Genomic DNA, 19,620 nt, shown 5'->3' with positions numbered 1-19,620 from the left:
CCAGACAGTGTGGCTCAGTAGTTGAGTATCAACCCATGAACCAGGAGGTCACGGTTCAATTCCCAGTCAGGGCACATGCCCAGGTTGTGGGTTGTGGGTCATAGGTGACATATAGGAGGCAACCAATGGATGTTTCTCTCTCATCATTGTTGTTTCTATCTTTTTCTCCCTCTCCTTTCCTCTTTGAAATCAATAAAAATATATTAATTTAAATACATGTCAAATTTTCTGTTGGTTGCAAATTTTCTCAAGAGGAAACTATTAGCTCAAAATGTCAATAAGAGGTCATGGACTTGAGTTCTGGTCCAGTAATATTGAAAGTTAGCTGCCATTTGAATCAGTCTAAAACTACCATAATCATAAACGTATGATTTGACAGCTGTCAAAATTATTCACCATCACTTATGTAGAACTAAATACTTAAAATAGAATCTAGGAAACAATTTGCCTTTTATAAACCTCAACATCACTTCTCGGCCTTTTGGCTAAGATCAAGTGTACAAACCTTAACAGCCTGAATGATACATGCATGCTCATTGCTAAACTGAAAAGTAAAGTTAATTCAACTTACAATCCAATAGACATACGATGAAAGAAAACATCTTCCCCACAGACACTGCCAGGGACAATCTGACTGAATCTGGCACTGACCAAACAAGAATCCGAGAGGGTTTCCATAGAAGCAAGAATGTGACTCCCATTTTTCCCAGACAGAGACCCATCCACGTCTTCCAAAATTGCTGCATGAGGAAATGGAAATGCTACTACGTTGGGAGAGTTTGTAAACTTTAACTGGTTGATCTTCACAGTAAATCCACCTATAAAATGGAAGATAAGAGTGTTACATAAGGCACAGAAGGTTATTATAACAAATGGCAGCTGAATTTGCTGGGATATATTCAGTACTTTAAATTGCGTATTTATACAGTTTTGTTCAAGAAAAAAAAATCATGAGTGCTTAGTGTATGCCAGGCTCTGTGATATGTACTGGAGACACAGTGGAAAACAAGAGCAATATGATACTGCCTTCATATAGTCTGTATTTTAGGGCAGTGATTCTCAACCAGGGGTCATTTTGCCCTCCGGGGGACATCTGGCCCTATTTGGAATCATTTGGGGCTGTCACAATTAGGTAGATGACAGTGATATTGACATCTGGTGGGTAGAAGGAGGGGTGCTGATTAACTTCCTCAATGCACAAGATAGTCCCCACAACAAAAAACTATCCAGCCCAAAATACTAATAGTGCCAAGGGTGAGAAACCATTCTAGTGGGAAATAGAGACATGGGACACTAACTTACTAATTACTAACTACTAAAGGTGTCTTGGTTTAGTCTTTCCATCTGTCTGCTCCAGTTCTTCTGTGGTGAGTTTAACCCCACCTCTTCTGAGGTTTATACTTGAAAGATTTACCCTCAAAAGCAACTTTCAATCATGTGCACAAAGAGTAATAGTAACTCACTTTTTAAGTATTAGCTCTACCAGTGGTTCTCAACCTTCCTAATGCCACAACCCTTTAATACAGTTACTCATGTTGTGGTGACCTGCAATTTCATTGTTACAAATTGAACATAATTAAAGCATAGTGATTAATCACAAAAACAATATGTAATTATATATGTGTTTTCTGATGGTCTTAGGCGACCCCTGTGAAAGGGTCGTTCGACCCCCAAAGGGGTCGCGACCCACAGGTTAAGAACCGCTGCTCTAGAGCTATACTTCTCAGCAGTCTGTCTCTCACACCACCTCCATGTGATTTGTCAGAACTGCCACTAGTCCGGTTGCCCAGGAAGGAACTATGGCAGTGGTCTTCTAAATCACACAGCCCTGTCATTGAAATCTTTACATTAAGCACATATCTCTCTGTACATATGTGACTATATGTCTTCATTATGTGCACTGTGAAATAGACAAAAAGGAAAATAAAAAAGAATAAGATACAGAGAAATAGAAGCCCTGATGCTTTCACTTGGCATCCCAGTAGATTCCATGCAGTGAATTAAGTCCTGCATTCAAGACTCCGTGATTAACCTCTGGCAACTTCTAAAGTTCATCTCATACCACAACCACCTGAGACTATAATTCAGTCCTATTGGGATTTTAATTCTTTGCATATGCTATTCTTAATACTTAGAAACTCTTCCCGACACAGTCTCTCTTGCAAATATCCATTCACCTCTCAAAACCCTGCTTAAGAGTCATCTCTATGGCCCTGGCCGGTGTGGCTCAGTTGGCTGAGCATTAGCCCATGCCTCAAAATGCCGTTGATTCAATTCCCAGCCAGGGCAAAAGCACAGGTTACTGGCTTGATCCCTGGTAGGGGGCATGCAGAAGGCATCCAATAGATGTTTCTCTCTCTCCCTCTCACTTCCTTTCTCTCCAAAATCAATTTTTAAAAAATATTTTTTAAAAATAAAGAGTCACTTCTATGAAATCTCACCTGACCTCCTTCCTTGCTCTTTTCACTGACCTTGTCCAGTTTTCTAGGATTGTACTCATCACACTCTAGTACAGAGACTAGATTAAACATTTACTTTTGGCCTAGATCAAGAGCTCCTGGAAGAGAAGAGCTATGTGTTTTTCATCTTTGTACGCCCCAGTTCCTTAAACAAACCTGGAATAGACAGTTTTTAAACAAACAGTATGACTTAGCAAGATTATGCAGTGAGAAGGAATTAGAGCTAATAAGGAACAGAGTGCTTTTTTCAGTGTCTTATAAATGATACGAAACAATGAAGCTTTAAAAAACTGAAGAGTTGTGATTTGAAGTGAATGTCCTAAGTTATTTTTATTCCTATTATTTACAAATTTAAGTCAGATGCCACCCAAATAAAAACAGTCTTTGGCTCTGCTTATTCAGAAGGAAAAAAAAAAGTAAAGTGGAGACTTGCTGATTATTCATTTAATTAAAAAAACAAACAATTATCTAAATTGGTGATTCAAACCACAAGAGCATATTTACTTGAATTACTTGGTTTGGCTGTTTACAAAGATCAAATCAACTAGATTGCTCCCCACTCCTTTTCACCTTAGCCCATGAGTCCTCCAAGGTATTTCTCACCACCTCTGAGATGTGGTTAACAATTGAACAAAAATTCCTATGCTTCTCTTTGTGCATACAACAAACCTTGGGCTGCTGAAAACATAAAGTACTAAGTTCTGGCTCCTTCAGTAAAGATTGCATGTATGTTAGTTTATATTCATATGTCTATCCATTCATCTTTATCCATTAATTTAATCAATGAGCCTTTTAGGCACAGGCTACTAGGTACTAATGATAACACTGTGAGAAGAGACATAATCCCGGCCTTTGTGAAGCTCAGAGTCCAGCAGAGACACTAATAATAGGGTGATAGACGAATGGGGAGCTACAGGAGCCCTACTGAGCATACCTGGCCTCCTCTAGGATTTATTTTAGGGGATTTGAGCAGCAGTTTCTACTGATGCAATTTTATAACTGAAAGAAATAATGAGTCACAAGGCTTTGCCACTATTTATCATATTTACTTGAGTGTTGGTCTTATTTACTGTTTGTCTTATCTGTTCAATCAACTTACCCTGTCCTCGGGAACAGCCCGAACAGGTTCTGATGGACACGCAGCCAGTGAGATCAAAATTAACAAAAGTTGTGTTAGATACCATCAGTTCCCATCTTTTGGGAGTTTTGATCCCTGCTGACATACACAGGCTTCCCTATGATTCACAAGGGGGAAAAGAAGGTAAGAAAAAGAAGAGAACTAGTACAATTTGTAATACACAAATAGAAACACTTAAGAAAATAAAAAGACAAGCTACAGACTGGGAGAAAATACTTACAAGTCATATACACGACAAAGGACCACCATAAAATACACTATATTTTTATGAGAATGCTAAGTAAAAAATTGTGATGATACCGAATGCTAATGAGGATAAGGAACAACTAAAATTCTCATATATTGCTGGTGGGAGCACAAAATGGCACAGTCACTGTGGCAAAAAGTTTGGCAGTTTCTGATCCAGTTAAACATACCCTTATCATACGGCCTAGTAATTCAACTCCTAGGTGTTTACCTTTGAGAAATGAAAATTATGTTCAAGACTGTCAAACCTCAGAGGGAAGGCAGGGGAGGGTGGAGAAAGGATGTAGAGATCAACCAAAGGATTTGTATGCATGTATACAAGCATAACCAATAGACACAGACACAAGGGGGTGAGGGCATGTGCCAAAGGTTTCACACTATCTGGTTCCTTTTATATGATTGTTGAAAAGACAGAGAATAGATGAGTGATTCCCACGGGTTGATGTGAGAGGAGGACGTGGCTACAAAGATGGAGCTGGAAAGAGTTTATGGGGTTGATGCAATTGTTCTGCATCTTGATTGTGGTAGAGGTGGTTACACCAGTCTATACATATGTTAAAAACCAGACATTGCACATCAAAAAAAAAAGTCAGGCACTTGCTGGTTTGGCTCAGTGGATAGAGTGTCGGCCCACAGACTGAAGGGTCCCAGGATCAATTCTGGTCAAGGGCAAGTACCTCAGTTGCAGGCTCCGACCCTGGTCATGTGCAAGAGGCAATCAATCGATATGTCTCTCTCACATTGATGTTTCTCTCTGTGTGTTTCTCCTCCTCCCTTCTACTCTCTTTAAAAAGTCAGTGGAAAAAATATCCTGGGGTAAGGATTAACGACAACTACAAAAAAGTCATATACATTTTATATTTAATGTATGTTAATATAAAAATTAAAATTTAAAAACCTAAAAAAAAATTGCTTCCAGGATTTAGCCACAAAATTTCTTCAGCAAACGCCATCTAATCAAGTTGTTAGTGCTCCACTGTACATTTGAGGATTAGAAATTTTCAGAGACTTCCAACAGAAAAGAGTGATAGAAACAAACAAAAGAAAAATAGTAGAGAAAAAGGCAGTATAGAAATCAGGAGAAAACTTAATAATCATCATTAATAACCACAGAGAAATAAATAGACTATATCCATGAAACAAGAAGAAGCAGCCAAAGAAAAGGAGGTGGGAGTCAGAAAGGAAAAGAGGATGAAATAACAAATTCAGTAAGAAAAAAATGACAAGATAGCCTAGAAAGTAGAATAAAAATACAGTTGGGAAATCAGCAAAACTTAAGAAGATTAGAAAGCCAATTTAGGAGGTCCAATATCCAAATAATGATAGTTTTCAAAAAAGGAAAATAAAGAGGAGAGAATTATAAAATTCTCAAAGAAATAAGACTGAAAGTTCTCACCCAGTGCCTAAAACCATGGATAGGACAAAAAGCCACACAAGGTACATCATATTGAAGTTGCAAAACATCAGGAACAAAGACAAGATCCTAAAAACATCCAAAAAAGAAACTAAAAGTTTACACATAAAAGACCTAGAATTAGCCCAGACGGTGTGGCAGTGGATTGAGCATCATCCCGTGACCCAAGGGGTCCCCAGTTGATTCCCGGTCAGGGCATATGCCAGGGTTGCTGCTCAATCCCCAGTAAGGGGCATGCAGGAGGCATCCAATCAATGTTTCTCCCTCACGAACGTTTCTTCTCTCTCTCCCTCTCCTTTCCTCTATTTAAAAATCAATAAAAACATATTTTTTAAAAAGACCTAGAATTAGAGGACCTTAAAACTATTCAACCTCAAAACTAGAAGCTAGAAGATACTGAAACATTGCCTTCAAAATAACAATTAAAAAATGAACTTAACCTGGTATTCTGTAACTGACAACCTACTAATAAGGGGTTCTCCATTTGTAGCTCAAAACCTTTACCTTCAATAGACCCTTAATTTGTTAAGAAAGTTACTATAGGCTACACTCTAATAAATGAGGAATTAAATCAGAAAGGAGGAAGATGTGGGAGTTAGGAGCAAGAGTTTCAATAATGGGGAGACATGGAGAAACTATCCAGGATACTGGTCAAGAGAAATACCAGGATGTAGCTGTGAAACTCCTCACCTGCATGCTAGTACAAGTGTGAACACTTGGGACTACTGTTTGGCATTATCCCCTAGAGCTAGAGGGACATCCTCTGAACCAGCAGTTTACAACTTTACATATATTCAACAGAAGTGCATGCACATATAGAGACATCGAAGATTGTTCATAACACTTCATCTGTAATGACCCCAAACTGCAAATAATCAAATGTCTATCAAGAGCAATATAGCTTTTTTAAAAAAAAAAAACACAAAACTGTGGTACAGTCATAAAGTAGAAAACTGCATAGCAATTAGAAGAATAAAGTATTATAACATAAAAAATGAATGAATCTTGTAGACATAGTGTCGTGCCAAAGAAGCCAGACACTACAGAGCTACTTTGCTCTATGATTCCATTTATATCAACTTCAAAAACAGATCTGAAACTAATCTATGTCTATAGAAGTCTGAATAATGTCCCTCTTCAGGCAGGGGTCTGGGGGTTGGGTTAAATGAGAGGAGGCATGAGGGGCTTCAGAGGAAGTGGTAATGTTCTATTATTGACAGGGTGCTATGCACATGATTTTTGCTTTTTAAAAATCCATTGAGATCTTTGCTTGTGATTTCTGTACCTTTCTCCATTAATATTATATTTCTATAAAACTTTTATTTTATTCAGTGGAACAAAATACTACAGAAAAGTAAAACACTAGATGTGAAGGTAAAGAAAGAAAAGTGTTTGAAGTCCTTGCATTGCTCAAGTAAAGTTTAACAGCGCTGATGTAATTTAGATTTTAAGACAAGCAGGCATTTTAAAAATTTAAATCCAATAATGAACATAATTATACAGAATGAATAACTGTAAAATAAATATATATATATACATATATATATATATACATATATATATATATACATAACACTACTCAATGCAAGACAAATCAAGTTTAAAAAGTAGAGACAAAGAAAGCATTGCGAACTGAAAGCACAAAATGAGATGGCAGAAATAAATGCAAATGTATGGAAGACATCAGTGTGCGGATGGTAATTGAAATCACTAGAGAAAATGAGATTTCTCCCAGGGAGAGCAAGTATATTGAGAAGAGAAGGGCCCCTACAACAGACTTTAGAGAAATAAAAAAATGAAAGGTCTAAATTGAGGAAGACAAATCCACCAGTGAAAATGGGAAGGGATCCCTAGAGAAATGGGAGGAAAAATTAACTAAGCCCATTAGCATCTGTCTGAATAAGATATTTTTAAAAGTAGTATCATCTGCTCAAATTAATTTCAATAACAACAAAAAGGCAAGCATCCTACAGATACTTTCAAAAGCAGGGTGAGCATAATATATATCCAAAGCAGAACATTTTTGAAAGTTTGAAAGGGGGTGCTAGTTGGATAAATGCTAGGACAACCAGTTTAAACAAATTGCACAACCAAACTAGGATGGACAGTATAGTGATGATAGAATGCATCACTTTGTCTTGTATATTAAAGCCACCCTCACTGGAAATTATTCTACTCATCTCAATATAAAGGTAATGTTGGGTGTGAGAGTATCAACATATACACTAACTGGAGGCCAATGCACAAAATTCGTGTAAGAGTAGGCCTTCCTTCTCCCGGCTGCTGGCACTGGCTTCCCTCTGGCACCCGGGACCCGGGCTTCCCTAGCAGCCCGGGCTTTGTCTAGAAGGACGTCTGGTCTAATTAGCATATTACACTTTAATTATTATAGATATGCTAGAGGCCAAAAAATAATAAAATTCTTTCCAATAATAACAAGGCCTTCAGAAACTATTGTTCGTTTTAGAATATGATTCACTGATAATTGTGTGCCACCAATTATATGTGGGTGGAGTGTCTAAGAATAATAGGCCAAATTCTCAGAAATTCTTTATACCTAAAGAAATGGCAGGCACAGAAGTTGGAGGCTAACACCAGTTCCACAACCACAGAGGTCAGGTCTCTCTTTCTTTTTTTAAACAACTGACACAGTTTCTTATGTCAATAAAAGGTTCCCAAATAAATCTAAACATTATTGTGTTAAATAAAGATTCAGAGATATGGCTCTTGTTTGTTTTTCACCCTAGGCTCTGCAGAGCCTTTAATGTGTTAAAATATGATGTGAAATTCAGGGGATGAGAGGTGTGATAAACAGCATACCCTAACTGTTATTAACCTAAGAATTTCCTTTTCTTACCCTCTCTTGGGGCTAGCCTTCCATGGAAAATGCATCAGGAAATATTGAAATAGGTACTAATGCATGCTCATTGTCAAAGCTATTTTCCATGTGTAATGGAGAAAGTATTTGATCAGAAGTGGGAGGCCATCCCGGTGGTCCCACCTCCACACTACTAGGCATGGATCTTGGGCTTTCACTTGATTTCCTAAAGCCCCCATTTCTTTACCTGTAAATGTAACAGTTCTAACTAGATTAACATTTCGGTAATATTTAGCTCTAAAATGACATGGTTTTAATATCTGGATGCCTAACCAGGATTTAGATCTCCCCTGGAACTAAGTGTTTGACATTTCCCATCCAGGGGCATTTGTCCTGCACTTACTTGTTAGGAGACTAAGAGGCCCTGAGCTGTAATGCAGTCCCAGTGAATCCCGTCTCAGGGATATGATTATTTTTATTATCTCATGATAACCATCCTTTTGTCAAAATGTGTCTCTTAATTTATGTGTCACTCACCCATTGATTATGATGTCTACTTAGCATCAATTAAGATGTTGTGACATTAATTTACCAGGACAGTTACTCAGCTTGATGGACATTTGGTTTTTAGCATCTCCTCGAAGGTTATTTTGGAAACATTTAAGAGCCTTTGAACTATGGTATATCAGAATCTAAATCTGAGTCCCATCTTCTGTTGGAAACTATGCAGTCTAAAAAAATCATTTCTCAAGGTGGTAATTCTTTCAGAGAAAAGGAAAAACTTTTTAAACAGGGGGCCAGTTCACTGTCCCTCAGACCGTTGGAGGGCCGGACTATAGTTTAAAAGAAAACTATGAACAAATTCCTATGCACACTGCACATATCTTATTCTGAAGTAAAAAAAAAAAAATGGGAACAAATACAATATTAGTATTTGCATGTGGCCCACGGGCCGTAGTTTGAGGACCCCTGATCTACAGTCTTTATATTTATCATGTAGAAACCCACAGTTAAAAAAAGAGAGAGAGAGAGAGAGGGAGACAACAGGCCAAGATGGAGTCACTTTTGCTTAGCCAAGTCACCAAACCAAAGCTAATAATTAACCTAACTGCAGTTTCAGCCTCTCTCAGGAATGGAATGTTAAACCAATCAGTCTGAAGTTTCCTGAGCATCACTGGTGAGGCAAAATCTGCTTGGTAAAACCACTGCCCTTCCCTTCGCCAAAGATGACCTGGTTTAAAAATAATCCTTTCTTTTCCTTTGCTAAGAACTCCCCTGTGTGTGTTGGGAGGGAGGTGGGGTTGATTGAGCAAATGAAAAAGAGAGAAGAGCCCTAACCAGTTTGGCTCAGTGGATAGAGCGCTGACCTGCGGACTGAAAGGTCCCAGGTTCAATTCTGGTCAAGGGCCTGTACCTTGGTTGTGGGCACATCCCCAGTAGGAGGTGTGCAGGAGGGATCTGATCGATGTTTCTAACTCTCTATCCCTCTCCCTTCCTCTCTGCAAAAAATCAATAAAAATATATTTTGAGAGAGAGAGAGAGAGAGAGAGAGAGAGAGAGAGAGAGAGAGAACGCTCATGGACAGGTATAAAGTGGATAAATGGAGATGGGGAAAAAATAAAATAAAGTGGAGGGAGGTGGAAGGAGAACTCCCCTGCCACACCCTTTTGCCTCTAAAAACCTTGTGTTTTGTACAACCACTCAGAGCTTTCTTTACTTAGGATACTTCCCTGTTCATGAATCGCTTAATAAAGCCAATTAGATCTTCAAATTTACTTTGTTGAACATTGTTCTTTAACACCACACTTAAGGAAGTATTAGGGAGTCACATAAGAGGTAGTACACTATAGTAGACAATGTAAATTTATATTACCTATTGGGGGGGCACCCTAAATAAAGTAGTAAGGACCCTATGAACAAAATGTTGCTGTAGAAACTTGGCAAACCACAATGCAGAGAGACAATATGAAATCATGCTATTCTATAATTATTGTGAGGTTAGAATAAACTAACTAAAAATTATTAGATGTATTATTTAATTGGTATGGATAATAATGCTACATTGCAACCAAATGAAAATTCTGCAAGCTACTCATGATTTTTATGATTTATATTAACTTATAACACTGAATCCTTGTATATATTTGAATTTTATTATAAATACTACCACTGTTACAAATAAAAAGCTCCTCTAACTTTTACCAGTTAAATATTAAGATTCACTGAAGAATGCTATTAAAATTACATATCCTGGGTCAGCAGGGAGCCCATCACATAGGATGCTGTTGATGGACAGCCTAAAACAACCACACTTAGGTACTTACCTGATGAGCAAAATGACCAAGGAATAAGCTGTCAGTAACTAAAGTATTTGCATCACTTTCCAAGATATCAATTCCAAAATCTCTGCATGAATAAACTTGGAAGTTTTTCAGGTGAAGATTGCTACTTCTAAAAATCTGTTTAAAAAAATCAGCATATGTTATGGATAGTTCTCAGGCTTGGCTTTGCTTGCAGATTTCTGGTAACTTATTAATTAAGTATAAATAAGCATGCTTTTGCCCATCGATATCTGCATAGACATCCCAAAGTTGCCGTGAGGTCAGCACTAATTAGTCCTCTTTAGTAACACCCCACCCCCTCTATACTTTTCATTTCTCCTCATAATAATTGACACATTAAAAAGGTCAATGTGAATTCTTCACATTTCTAAAATAAACTTGCCATTTCCAAATTACTCAAAATTAGTGGAGAAAAATATAGCATCCAAGAACCCCAGTATTTAACGTTTTCTTCAGTAGTATATATTAACTAATATTGTCAGAAAATTGTAAATGTGAAATAAGTAATTGAACATGACTACAGACTCAAAATACAGTCTGTGAACATATATTTATGACAGGTTATGTTGGCAGGCCCAAACTGGGATCAAGTATTAACAAAATTAGATTAATAAAGTTGAAAGAATCCCAGTAATTTGTGGTATAGAACCCTTCATTTTCATCTAGCACTGATATTAACGAACTAGGTGATCTTGGAAAAGACATCAAACTTCTCCTTAGGCCTCATTCAACCATCTTTAAACCAGGGTGGAGATCAGGACTAATAATTAACCTAACAGAATCATTCTTTATTCATTAAATAGGGTCATGGTTACCTTTATATCTTAAAGTGGAAGTTTCCTATTAATTAAGGCCAAGGTAGCCTTGATTTATCATAGCATTGTGCTTTATGCTTGAATTTTCAAGAATTAAATAGCTTGCATTTCCCATTTTGAATGCGCCAATAACTTTTATAAAATGATAGATTTTTGAAGATACGAAGCTTTACTTAAGTAAAATAGGTATGATCTTGTCACAATTGTTACCCAATTACAGGTATCTCAAGTTCTGGCAAATAACTCATATGTAAAAACAGCTAACATCTGGTATTAACTGGAGAACCTGGTAATTACTAAAGGAAATCAATACCCAATAGCAAAAAGTCCCTATTTATAGTATAAACACAGCTTTCATAATGTGTTCTCATCTCACTCTCCATCCTCTAAAAGAATCACTCTGCATTTATGATACATGATGAGGAGAGGGTATTTTTCTCAATTTTTATTAACATACATACAGAAGGGTCAGATTGCCTAAGTTGGGATCCAGCAATTCTTAGCTGTGTGACATGAGCACATATTTTACCCCAACCCAGAGAGTTTTCTAATCTACAAGAGGAGGATACTAATAATGCTTCCCCCAAAGGTTAAGATGATTAGCTGAGAAAATATACAAAAATATTAGCTATCAAGATCATCAAATAGATATAAATTTATATTTACTCACAGTAGAAATTTTACCTGCTGGAATATTCTGTTTAAGTATCTATATATAAGACACTTATGTCTAATGACCAGAATACAGTCTGACAATAATGAAAACTATCTAATAATGAAAGTTTAAGAAATTTTAAAACAATGTGCTTCTTATGATGCAGAAGGCACTTCTAAATGTTACCATTTCCAGAGTCGTCATCATTATCAACATCGCTCTATCACCACCCAACACTGTTTATTAACAACAGCTACTATTATACACCCAGCAAGACTGGGGCACTTTTCTGGGCACTTTATATGCAGGCACTTATCTCACTCACAAAACAACCTTATCATTTAGGTTCTATAACTATTTCCATTTTACAAATGAGAAAGAAACAGGGAATTTGCCTAAGGTCACACAAATAGGAAGAGGGGACATTTGCATTTACATGGCTATGTACAGAAGAGGTTCAGTAGTATATATTAACAAAGTATATATCTCCACCCATGCTTATGGATGCTTTCCATTGCTTACCCAGAAGGGGCAAGATCCAATTGTTTATAATTGTTTTTTTTTCTTTTTTCACAGCTTTATTAATATACACACACCATACAATTCACCTATTAAAAGTTTACAATTAAAAGGTTTTAGTACATTCACAGATATGTGCAACTATCACCAGACTCAATTTCAGAACATTTTCACTTCAAGAAGAAACACCATATCCTTTAGCCCTGAGCAACCATTAATCCTCTTTCTGTCTCTATAGATTTCTCTCTTCTGGTCTTTCATATGAGTGGAATCACATAGTATGTGGGCTTTGTGGCTGGCTTCTTTTCCTTACATAATGTTTTCAAGGTTCATCCATGTTGCAGTATAGTACTTCATTCATTTTATGGCTGATATTATTCCACTGTCTTAAGGTACCCCATACTATATTTATCCATTTGTCCACCTTTTAGCTATTATGAATAACACTGCTATAAACATTTGTGTATATGTTTCTGTGAGGATATATGGTTTTATTTTTCTTTGATATATACCTAGGAGTAAAATTAATGGATCATATGGTATCTTTGGTAATCACTTGAGAAACTGCCAGGCTGTTTTCCAAAGCATCTAGACCATTTTAAATTCTCACCAGCAGTATATGGAAGTTCTGTAAGAAATGGGCCTCTGTGATCCACCTCTAGCATGGCTGGCTTTTGATGGAAACGGTTGCTGCATTTCCCCAGGGCAAACAGAATGTAGGGAGGGATGAGGATGTAACAGCAAGGAACTGTGGACGTGGGCCAGCATCATGGTGGAGGCAACTAGAAAGGGCCTCAGCCCAATTTTTTTTTTGAATGGCCCAATGGGAGACAGTAAGACTTAGGCAACATATGAGGAAACAGGTGACCCCATAGTACTCAGCCAATGATGAACCAGAGGAGGGACTGAATAAATGGGCTATGTTCACTGTCCCGGGTGTCCCTGTACAACTGGATAGACACCTGCTCTTGAGAATGTATAAGTCTCGTTTTCGCCATACTTCTGTCTCGGTATTTGAATTTAAACAAGTGAGCATTTCTCACAGTTCCAATTTCTCAAAATCTTTGTCAACACTTACCACTTATATTCTAGCCATCAGGGTATGAAGTGGTCGTATCTCACTGTGGTTTTGCATCTCTAATAACTGATTATGTTGAACATATTTTCATATGCATATTGGCCATTTGTGAATCGCTGGGGAAATGTCTTTGCTCATTTTTTAATTGGGTTATTTATATTTTTATCATAAGAGTTCTCTATTTATTCTAGATATAAGCCCTTTTCATATATGACTTGCAGATATTGTTTCCCATTCCATCGGCTGTATTTTCACTTCTTGATGGGATCCATTGAAACATACATTTTTAATTTTGATAAAGTTAAACTTATCTTATTTTCTTTTGTTCCTTATTCTTTTGGTGTCATATCCAAGGATCTGTTGCTTAATCCAAAATCATAAAGATTTACTCCTTTGTTTTCTTCTATCAGTTTTATAATTTTTTTTCTCTAACGTTTAGGTTTTTGGAGCATTTTGAGTTAATTTTTGTTAATAGTATGAGGAAAAGATCCAGTTTCAATCCTTTGCATGTGTCTCTCTATTTGTTCCAGCGCCATTTGTTGAAAAGATTATTATTTCCTCCATTGATTGGTCTTGGCATCCTTGTCAGAAATCAGTTGACCATAGTATGGTTTATTTCCGGACTTAATTCTATTCTATTGAACTATATTTCTATCTTTGTGCCAATACCACACTATCTAAATGTACTATTGATTTATAGTATGTTTTGAAATAAGAAAGTGTAGGTCCACCTTATTTTTTTCAGATTGTTCTGGGGGAAGTTACTTTAATTACTTTCCTTTTAATTACTTTCCTTTACTTTACTCATAAAAGTGAAGTTCCGAAAGCATTCTCATTACCTGGACTTTCAGTGCACAAGAGTTTAATCTTTAAGGATAGACTTTTTTTCATGAATTCAGCACTCTGGTTACAGAACTTGAGAAAACTGATTTTAATGATTTCCCTTTAATATTTTTGTTTCATTAGGTTATTTCCTCTAGAACAAGGTTATTCAAGAGCATGGAGATAGAATTTAAGCTTCTGCAAGGCATGATTGCTTCTCTGCATAAGAGGGCACTCAACAAATGTTTCTACTAGATTCTCACCCCTACATTTATAGTGCTTATGGAAAACAATGAACATTATAAAACTAAATGAGAATACTAAATATAATTGGCAATCCCTGTGTTAACTACCCTAATATATGTTTTGGGGTTTTCCCCATTCAAAATTATCTTCCTCTTATTGGATATATAAAGTAAATATCTAACGTTTTTATTGTGACTTAATTTTACATTTTTATTCTGTTTCCTGGGTGCCCTGTAAATATATTTCTTCATCTATGTTTGCAGCTTATGCTCCAGATTTCTAAGTGACAGAGACTAAATGTATGTAATGTTCTCAGTGTGGCACCAAATAGTGACGCTGGGTGATTTTGTATGTTGCTGATAACAATAAACAAGCAAAGCTTACCTGTAAGAAATCACTGTGATAATGAAAGATAAATGACTGAATGTGAACTTTTCTCCCTTTTGAACAAAATAGAAGAAAATTTGACTCACTGATAAAAGTAAGCAAAGCACTTTGAACTGGAATTTTTGTGTTCCAATGATAAATAGATTATAAAGTTTTTATCTAACAGCTCTTAGCAGTCCTAGGATCTTCTTCTTATGATTGAAACATGTATTAGCCAAGATATTAGGGTAGCAAATGCACAACATATGGAGTCTGGATTCTGTACCTGGTTGTGCCACTAACTATGTGACCATTAGCAAATTCATTTGCTTTCTGAGCTTTAATTTTTTTAATATCTAAATAGGCATAGTAAGGGAGAAATAGACGACTTTTATGATCCCTCCTGGTGGTAAATCTCGATAGTAATTCTTTTGTTCTCTATTATAGCTGCTTAAAAGTCTCTATAAAGGAAGTCAACTAACCCTGGCTTAGTAACTAGTAATTTGTTCATCAACAACTATTCCACATACACCTATAATGCTGTTGGTTCCTTAAAACTATGATGATATTACAATGCTTCCCTCAGCAGCAACTCATCTCCCTTTATATAGCAATCTACATATATAAAAGGCTAAGTGACTGTCCAACTCAGTGTACATATGATGTGTACTGACCACCAGGAGGCAGACACTCAATGCAGGAGCTACCAAGCTGCGGTGACTTGTCAGCGGCGGTTCTCGGGTGACACACCTGGAACCAGAGAGGAGGGAACCCGATTCCCCGATTCCTCGTGGGGCAGCACTATTCCACCATCAGCCATGGGTGCATGAATCAGTGCACCGGGCTACTAGTGCACAATAAATCAACATGAGAAAACAACAATTTTCATAAAAAATTAAAAAACTAAAGAAACTTACCTGCACACCACCTGCACTTCCCCAAACCCTGAAGTTTTGGAACAGGGTGGGGCCAGTGTCATTGTCCCAAGGTGGCTGAAACTTAGGGTAGACAAAGAGTCCATACCTAGAAAGTGAAACAAAGAGTGGAATTTAGTCAGTTTCTGTGTTTCAAACACCCTATTTTTTTCTCATTGCAAAATATCAAAGTAAAAGTAATGAATAAATTCTCCCCCTTGCTAGGAAAGTGGATACTCTCCAACTTTTGTTCTCTTCCCAGAAGTGCCTTACCATTTTAGGGTTCTGTGTACTTTCTTCCCTCATATCCCAGAACTGATGAGAGCTGCTAGATAGAAACTTCATAATCTTAATGATAATTTCATGACACGTGTACTAATCCTTGCCTCAGCTTCAACATGGCGTAACAATTGTTCTTAATCCTTCTCATTTTCCATTATAGCACTACTCCTATCCTATTATCATCATAAGTATTTATAGCTTTCAACTATTGAATTCCTACTGTATTCCAAGTGTTCTCTTGGGTGCACTGCGTAAGCTCTAATGGGCACATCCAACTTCCAATGTAGATATGTTTCCATTTTACAAATAAGGGATCTGACTCTAAAAAATAAATAAATAAATAAATAAGCAACTCAGTAGGAGTAAAGTCAGGATTTGAATCAGGGTCTGGCTGACTGAAGTTCGTATTTTTCCCACGATTCTCAAATTCCCTACTCTACCTTGTTTCCCATGCCCTTGACCTTAGTGGATGACATTACCCTCTACATAACAAAGACTTTGGACAGTTCCTTCTCATCTCACAGTGTGCCAGTAACAAGTGAAGAGCCTCTTCTCCAAGAGCCTCTTCCCACTCAGTTCCTGAGCCCAGGCACTCGAGCCTCCCAGGGACTCTGTGTTACCAGTTGCTTCTTATCTCTTGGAAGTTTAATTACTCTCTCTATTGAATTCTCCTCTGGCCACAAAAGGTGCATTTTGTCTTGCTGCCCTCTTAAGTGACTTCCTTCTCCATTTTCCTCCCTTCACCACCAAACTTGTATGATCTAAAATGGTCTGCAGCTGCATCATCAAATCGCATATGAATGTTAAGTTATTCCCTCTCAGGAGTTTTGTACAAAAAAAAAAAATACTAAACCATAAGCCTTATACCCAATATGTAGATTAATTTCCCTAAAGTTACCTTGTACAAGAATGTGCAATATTCCCAGTGAAGGAGAGAAGTGGAGCTTGGGAAGTTTGGTTGGTCACAAGATGGAAAAAGTAGCCAAAACCAGCATCACACACTGTGTTTCCCTAGGGAAATTAAGGATAATTAAATAATAGTTACTACACATACAACAAAGTTAGTGGAAATAAAGTCTCATATACCTGCTCATCCTGATTTTTCTTTCACTTCCTGCCAAGGTATGTTGATATTTTATGGACTCATTTACTCTTTACTCACCCTTTCCCCATACTCTCCCAAGAAACAAAAATGTTCTCATTCCTCTTCTTCCAGGCAGCTCAACTAGACTGTAATTTGCCCACCTCAATAACTGGACTCTTAGGTTAAAGTGGAAACATCCAGTGAGAAATTTAATTACATAATCTAATCCAAGCTCTTTGGTATATGCAAGCATATACATGTTCCACCAGGAACACCAACACATGTGGGTGCACACACGCTCACACACAATGCACATAGAACCAAGCAAAGTCAATATGGAAGAAAAAAAATGAAATAAATTGTTTTAAAACCACCAGTACTCAACTCCTGCCTCGTGCGAGAGGGGGAACCAATACCCCAGTGCTCCAATCCCTGGAGGTTGCCAGTCTCTGGGGAAGTGTGAGTAAGGGCCAGCACTAAGACTGGAAGCCTTGCCAGCAGGCACCAGCCAGGACCTGATAGGGCAGCCAGCATTTCCTGACATAATCAACAGTGCTGTTTCCTTAGCTTTAGCTGTTTTTCACCGTGGGTCCCAAGGCTTTCTCACCCTGATATTTGTAGTTAGCCAGTCACTCCTCATTTTCCACTCAGTTATGGAACTATTTTCTTCCTCTGTGAATAAGGGACCCATTCCCTTCTGGATTCTGAACATTTCCCCAATTTTCTGAGGCCATTTAAATTCTAAACACATGTTTCATCTACCACATTGTATTCAGCAAAAGTGACTTTTGGGTAGCATTGAATGTGAAGGTGAATTACTATTGAAGATGCTAATGTGACTTCAAGGAACCAGGGCCATTGCTAAGACTCCACTTACCTTGAGGTGGCATAGTCTAGAGTGGTGGCTGTCAATTGGATGATTTTATTCCTCAGGGAGCATTTGGAAGCCTCTAAAGACATTTTTGGTGGTCACAACTCAGGTAGAGGGATGCTATTGGCGTTCAGTGAGTTGTGACCAGGGCAGCCTCTCACAGCAAAGAATTACATGACCCAAAATGGTGCTACTGCCACAGTGGAGAAACCCTGGTCTACAGTCTAGACTGGAAGTATATACTCCCAAAATAATTCACACCTACTTTCTAGTATCCCATCTCCAAATTTTGATGGAAATACCAACCTAAATATAAAATCATGGTAAATTACAAGAATGCTTCGGCAATCTTTACCAGGAGGATATTAATATCTTTTCTTTTTTAAAATGTATCTTTATTGTTGAAAGTATTACATATGTCCCCCTTTTTCCTCATTGACCCCCTCAACCCCACCCCCAGGCCTTCACCACACTTTTGTCTATGTCCATGGGTTATACCAGTACATATATGCATATAAGTTCTTTGGTTAATCTCTTCCTGTCCCCCTCCCGCCCCCATTCCCTCTAAGATTTGTCAGTCTGTTCCATGCTTCTATTTTTCTGGATCTATTTTGTTCATCAGTTTATTTTGTTCATTAGACTCCACATATGAGTGAGATCATGTAATACTTGTCTTTCTCTGATTGACTTCTTTCACTTAGCATAAAGACTCCACAGAAAGAGACACTAGTTTGTTCCATTGCAACAAAAATATAGGATATTAATATCCTTTCAAACAACCAAATCCAGCATTAGGCATTCTTTTTATCTCAATTCTTCCCTCATGCTAGAAAAGAGGACACACACTCATGATTCTTGGCTTCAGGAAGACTTGCTGTCACTAGGTTGGCAAATACAAGTGCCCAATATATCTCTCAAGCCCTCATAGGTACATAAGGAAGTAACATAGCTGTTGATTTTCAGTTATGATTATACAACTGGCAACTTCCTCATGAAATTACAAACAAAGCTCCACCCTCCACATAGCCAGTGCCAAGTGGCTGTGTCTCTGCCATACCTATGAGCCATGGGAAAGGCCTGAGTACATAAAAATTGATGAATAGCAAACGGGGGCTTCTTAAACACCACCTTTTCTGTAAGTATTTCAACAATGAGACAGGTGCACTAGAGGCTGCAAGTAATGATCTCCCTTGGACATATACCTCTATCTCATTACCAGTGAAATGCTAGTTCATGGCTCAGACTTACCCAGAAGGGGCAAGATCCAAACATTTAAAGAATCTTTTGCAAGGGCTACATCCTTATTCATCACCTTTGCCAGACAAGTGCACACAGCGCGCCTATTTTGAGCAAATGAATAGATTTGTTGCATCTTCTGCCCTAGTGTCATTAGTATTTACGTAGCATCTGGGTGATCATATGCAATGCTTTCCAAGTGCATTCATAGATGGGCAGGATATTCCAATTTCAGTCTTCTGTGAGCCGAGAAAGAGCAGTTTTCTTATAAAAGAAGCACTTGAACAGTCGGATCACATTGCTTCCCAGCCCTTT

General features: G+C 37.6%; 1 protein-coding gene across 1 annotated transcript in view; it reads right to left on the bottom strand.

The window, feature by feature from the left end:
* PKHD1 (PKHD1 ciliary IPT domain containing fibrocystin/polyductin) overlaps positions 1–19,620 on the bottom strand; it is a 414,612-nt gene that overhangs the window by 210,837 nt on the left and 184,155 nt on the right. The window contains exons 44-48 of the mRNA XM_070418435.1: positions 17,013–17,125; positions 15,836–15,941; positions 10,400–10,534; positions 3,559–3,694; positions 572–818 (exon numbers count right to left, since the gene is read on the bottom strand). Of these exons, the coding sequence (XP_070274536.1) occupies positions 572–818; positions 3,559–3,694; positions 10,400–10,534; positions 15,836–15,941; positions 17,013–17,125 (737 nt within the window). The remainder of the gene's footprint in view (positions 1–571; positions 819–3,558; positions 3,695–10,399; positions 10,535–15,835; positions 15,942–17,012; positions 17,126–19,620) is intronic.

This window comes from Myotis yumanensis, unplaced genomic scaffold (genome assembly GCF_028538775.1).
Source record: "Myotis yumanensis isolate MYYU_CA2020_CCGP unplaced genomic scaffold, mMyoYum1.0.hap1 SCAF_6, whole genome shotgun sequence".
Lineage (NCBI taxonomy): Eukaryota > Metazoa > Chordata > Mammalia > Chiroptera > Vespertilionidae > Myotis > Myotis yumanensis.
The sequence above is the reverse complement of the archived record's forward strand: the minus strand, read 5'-3'. Positions and strand labels throughout refer to the sequence as shown.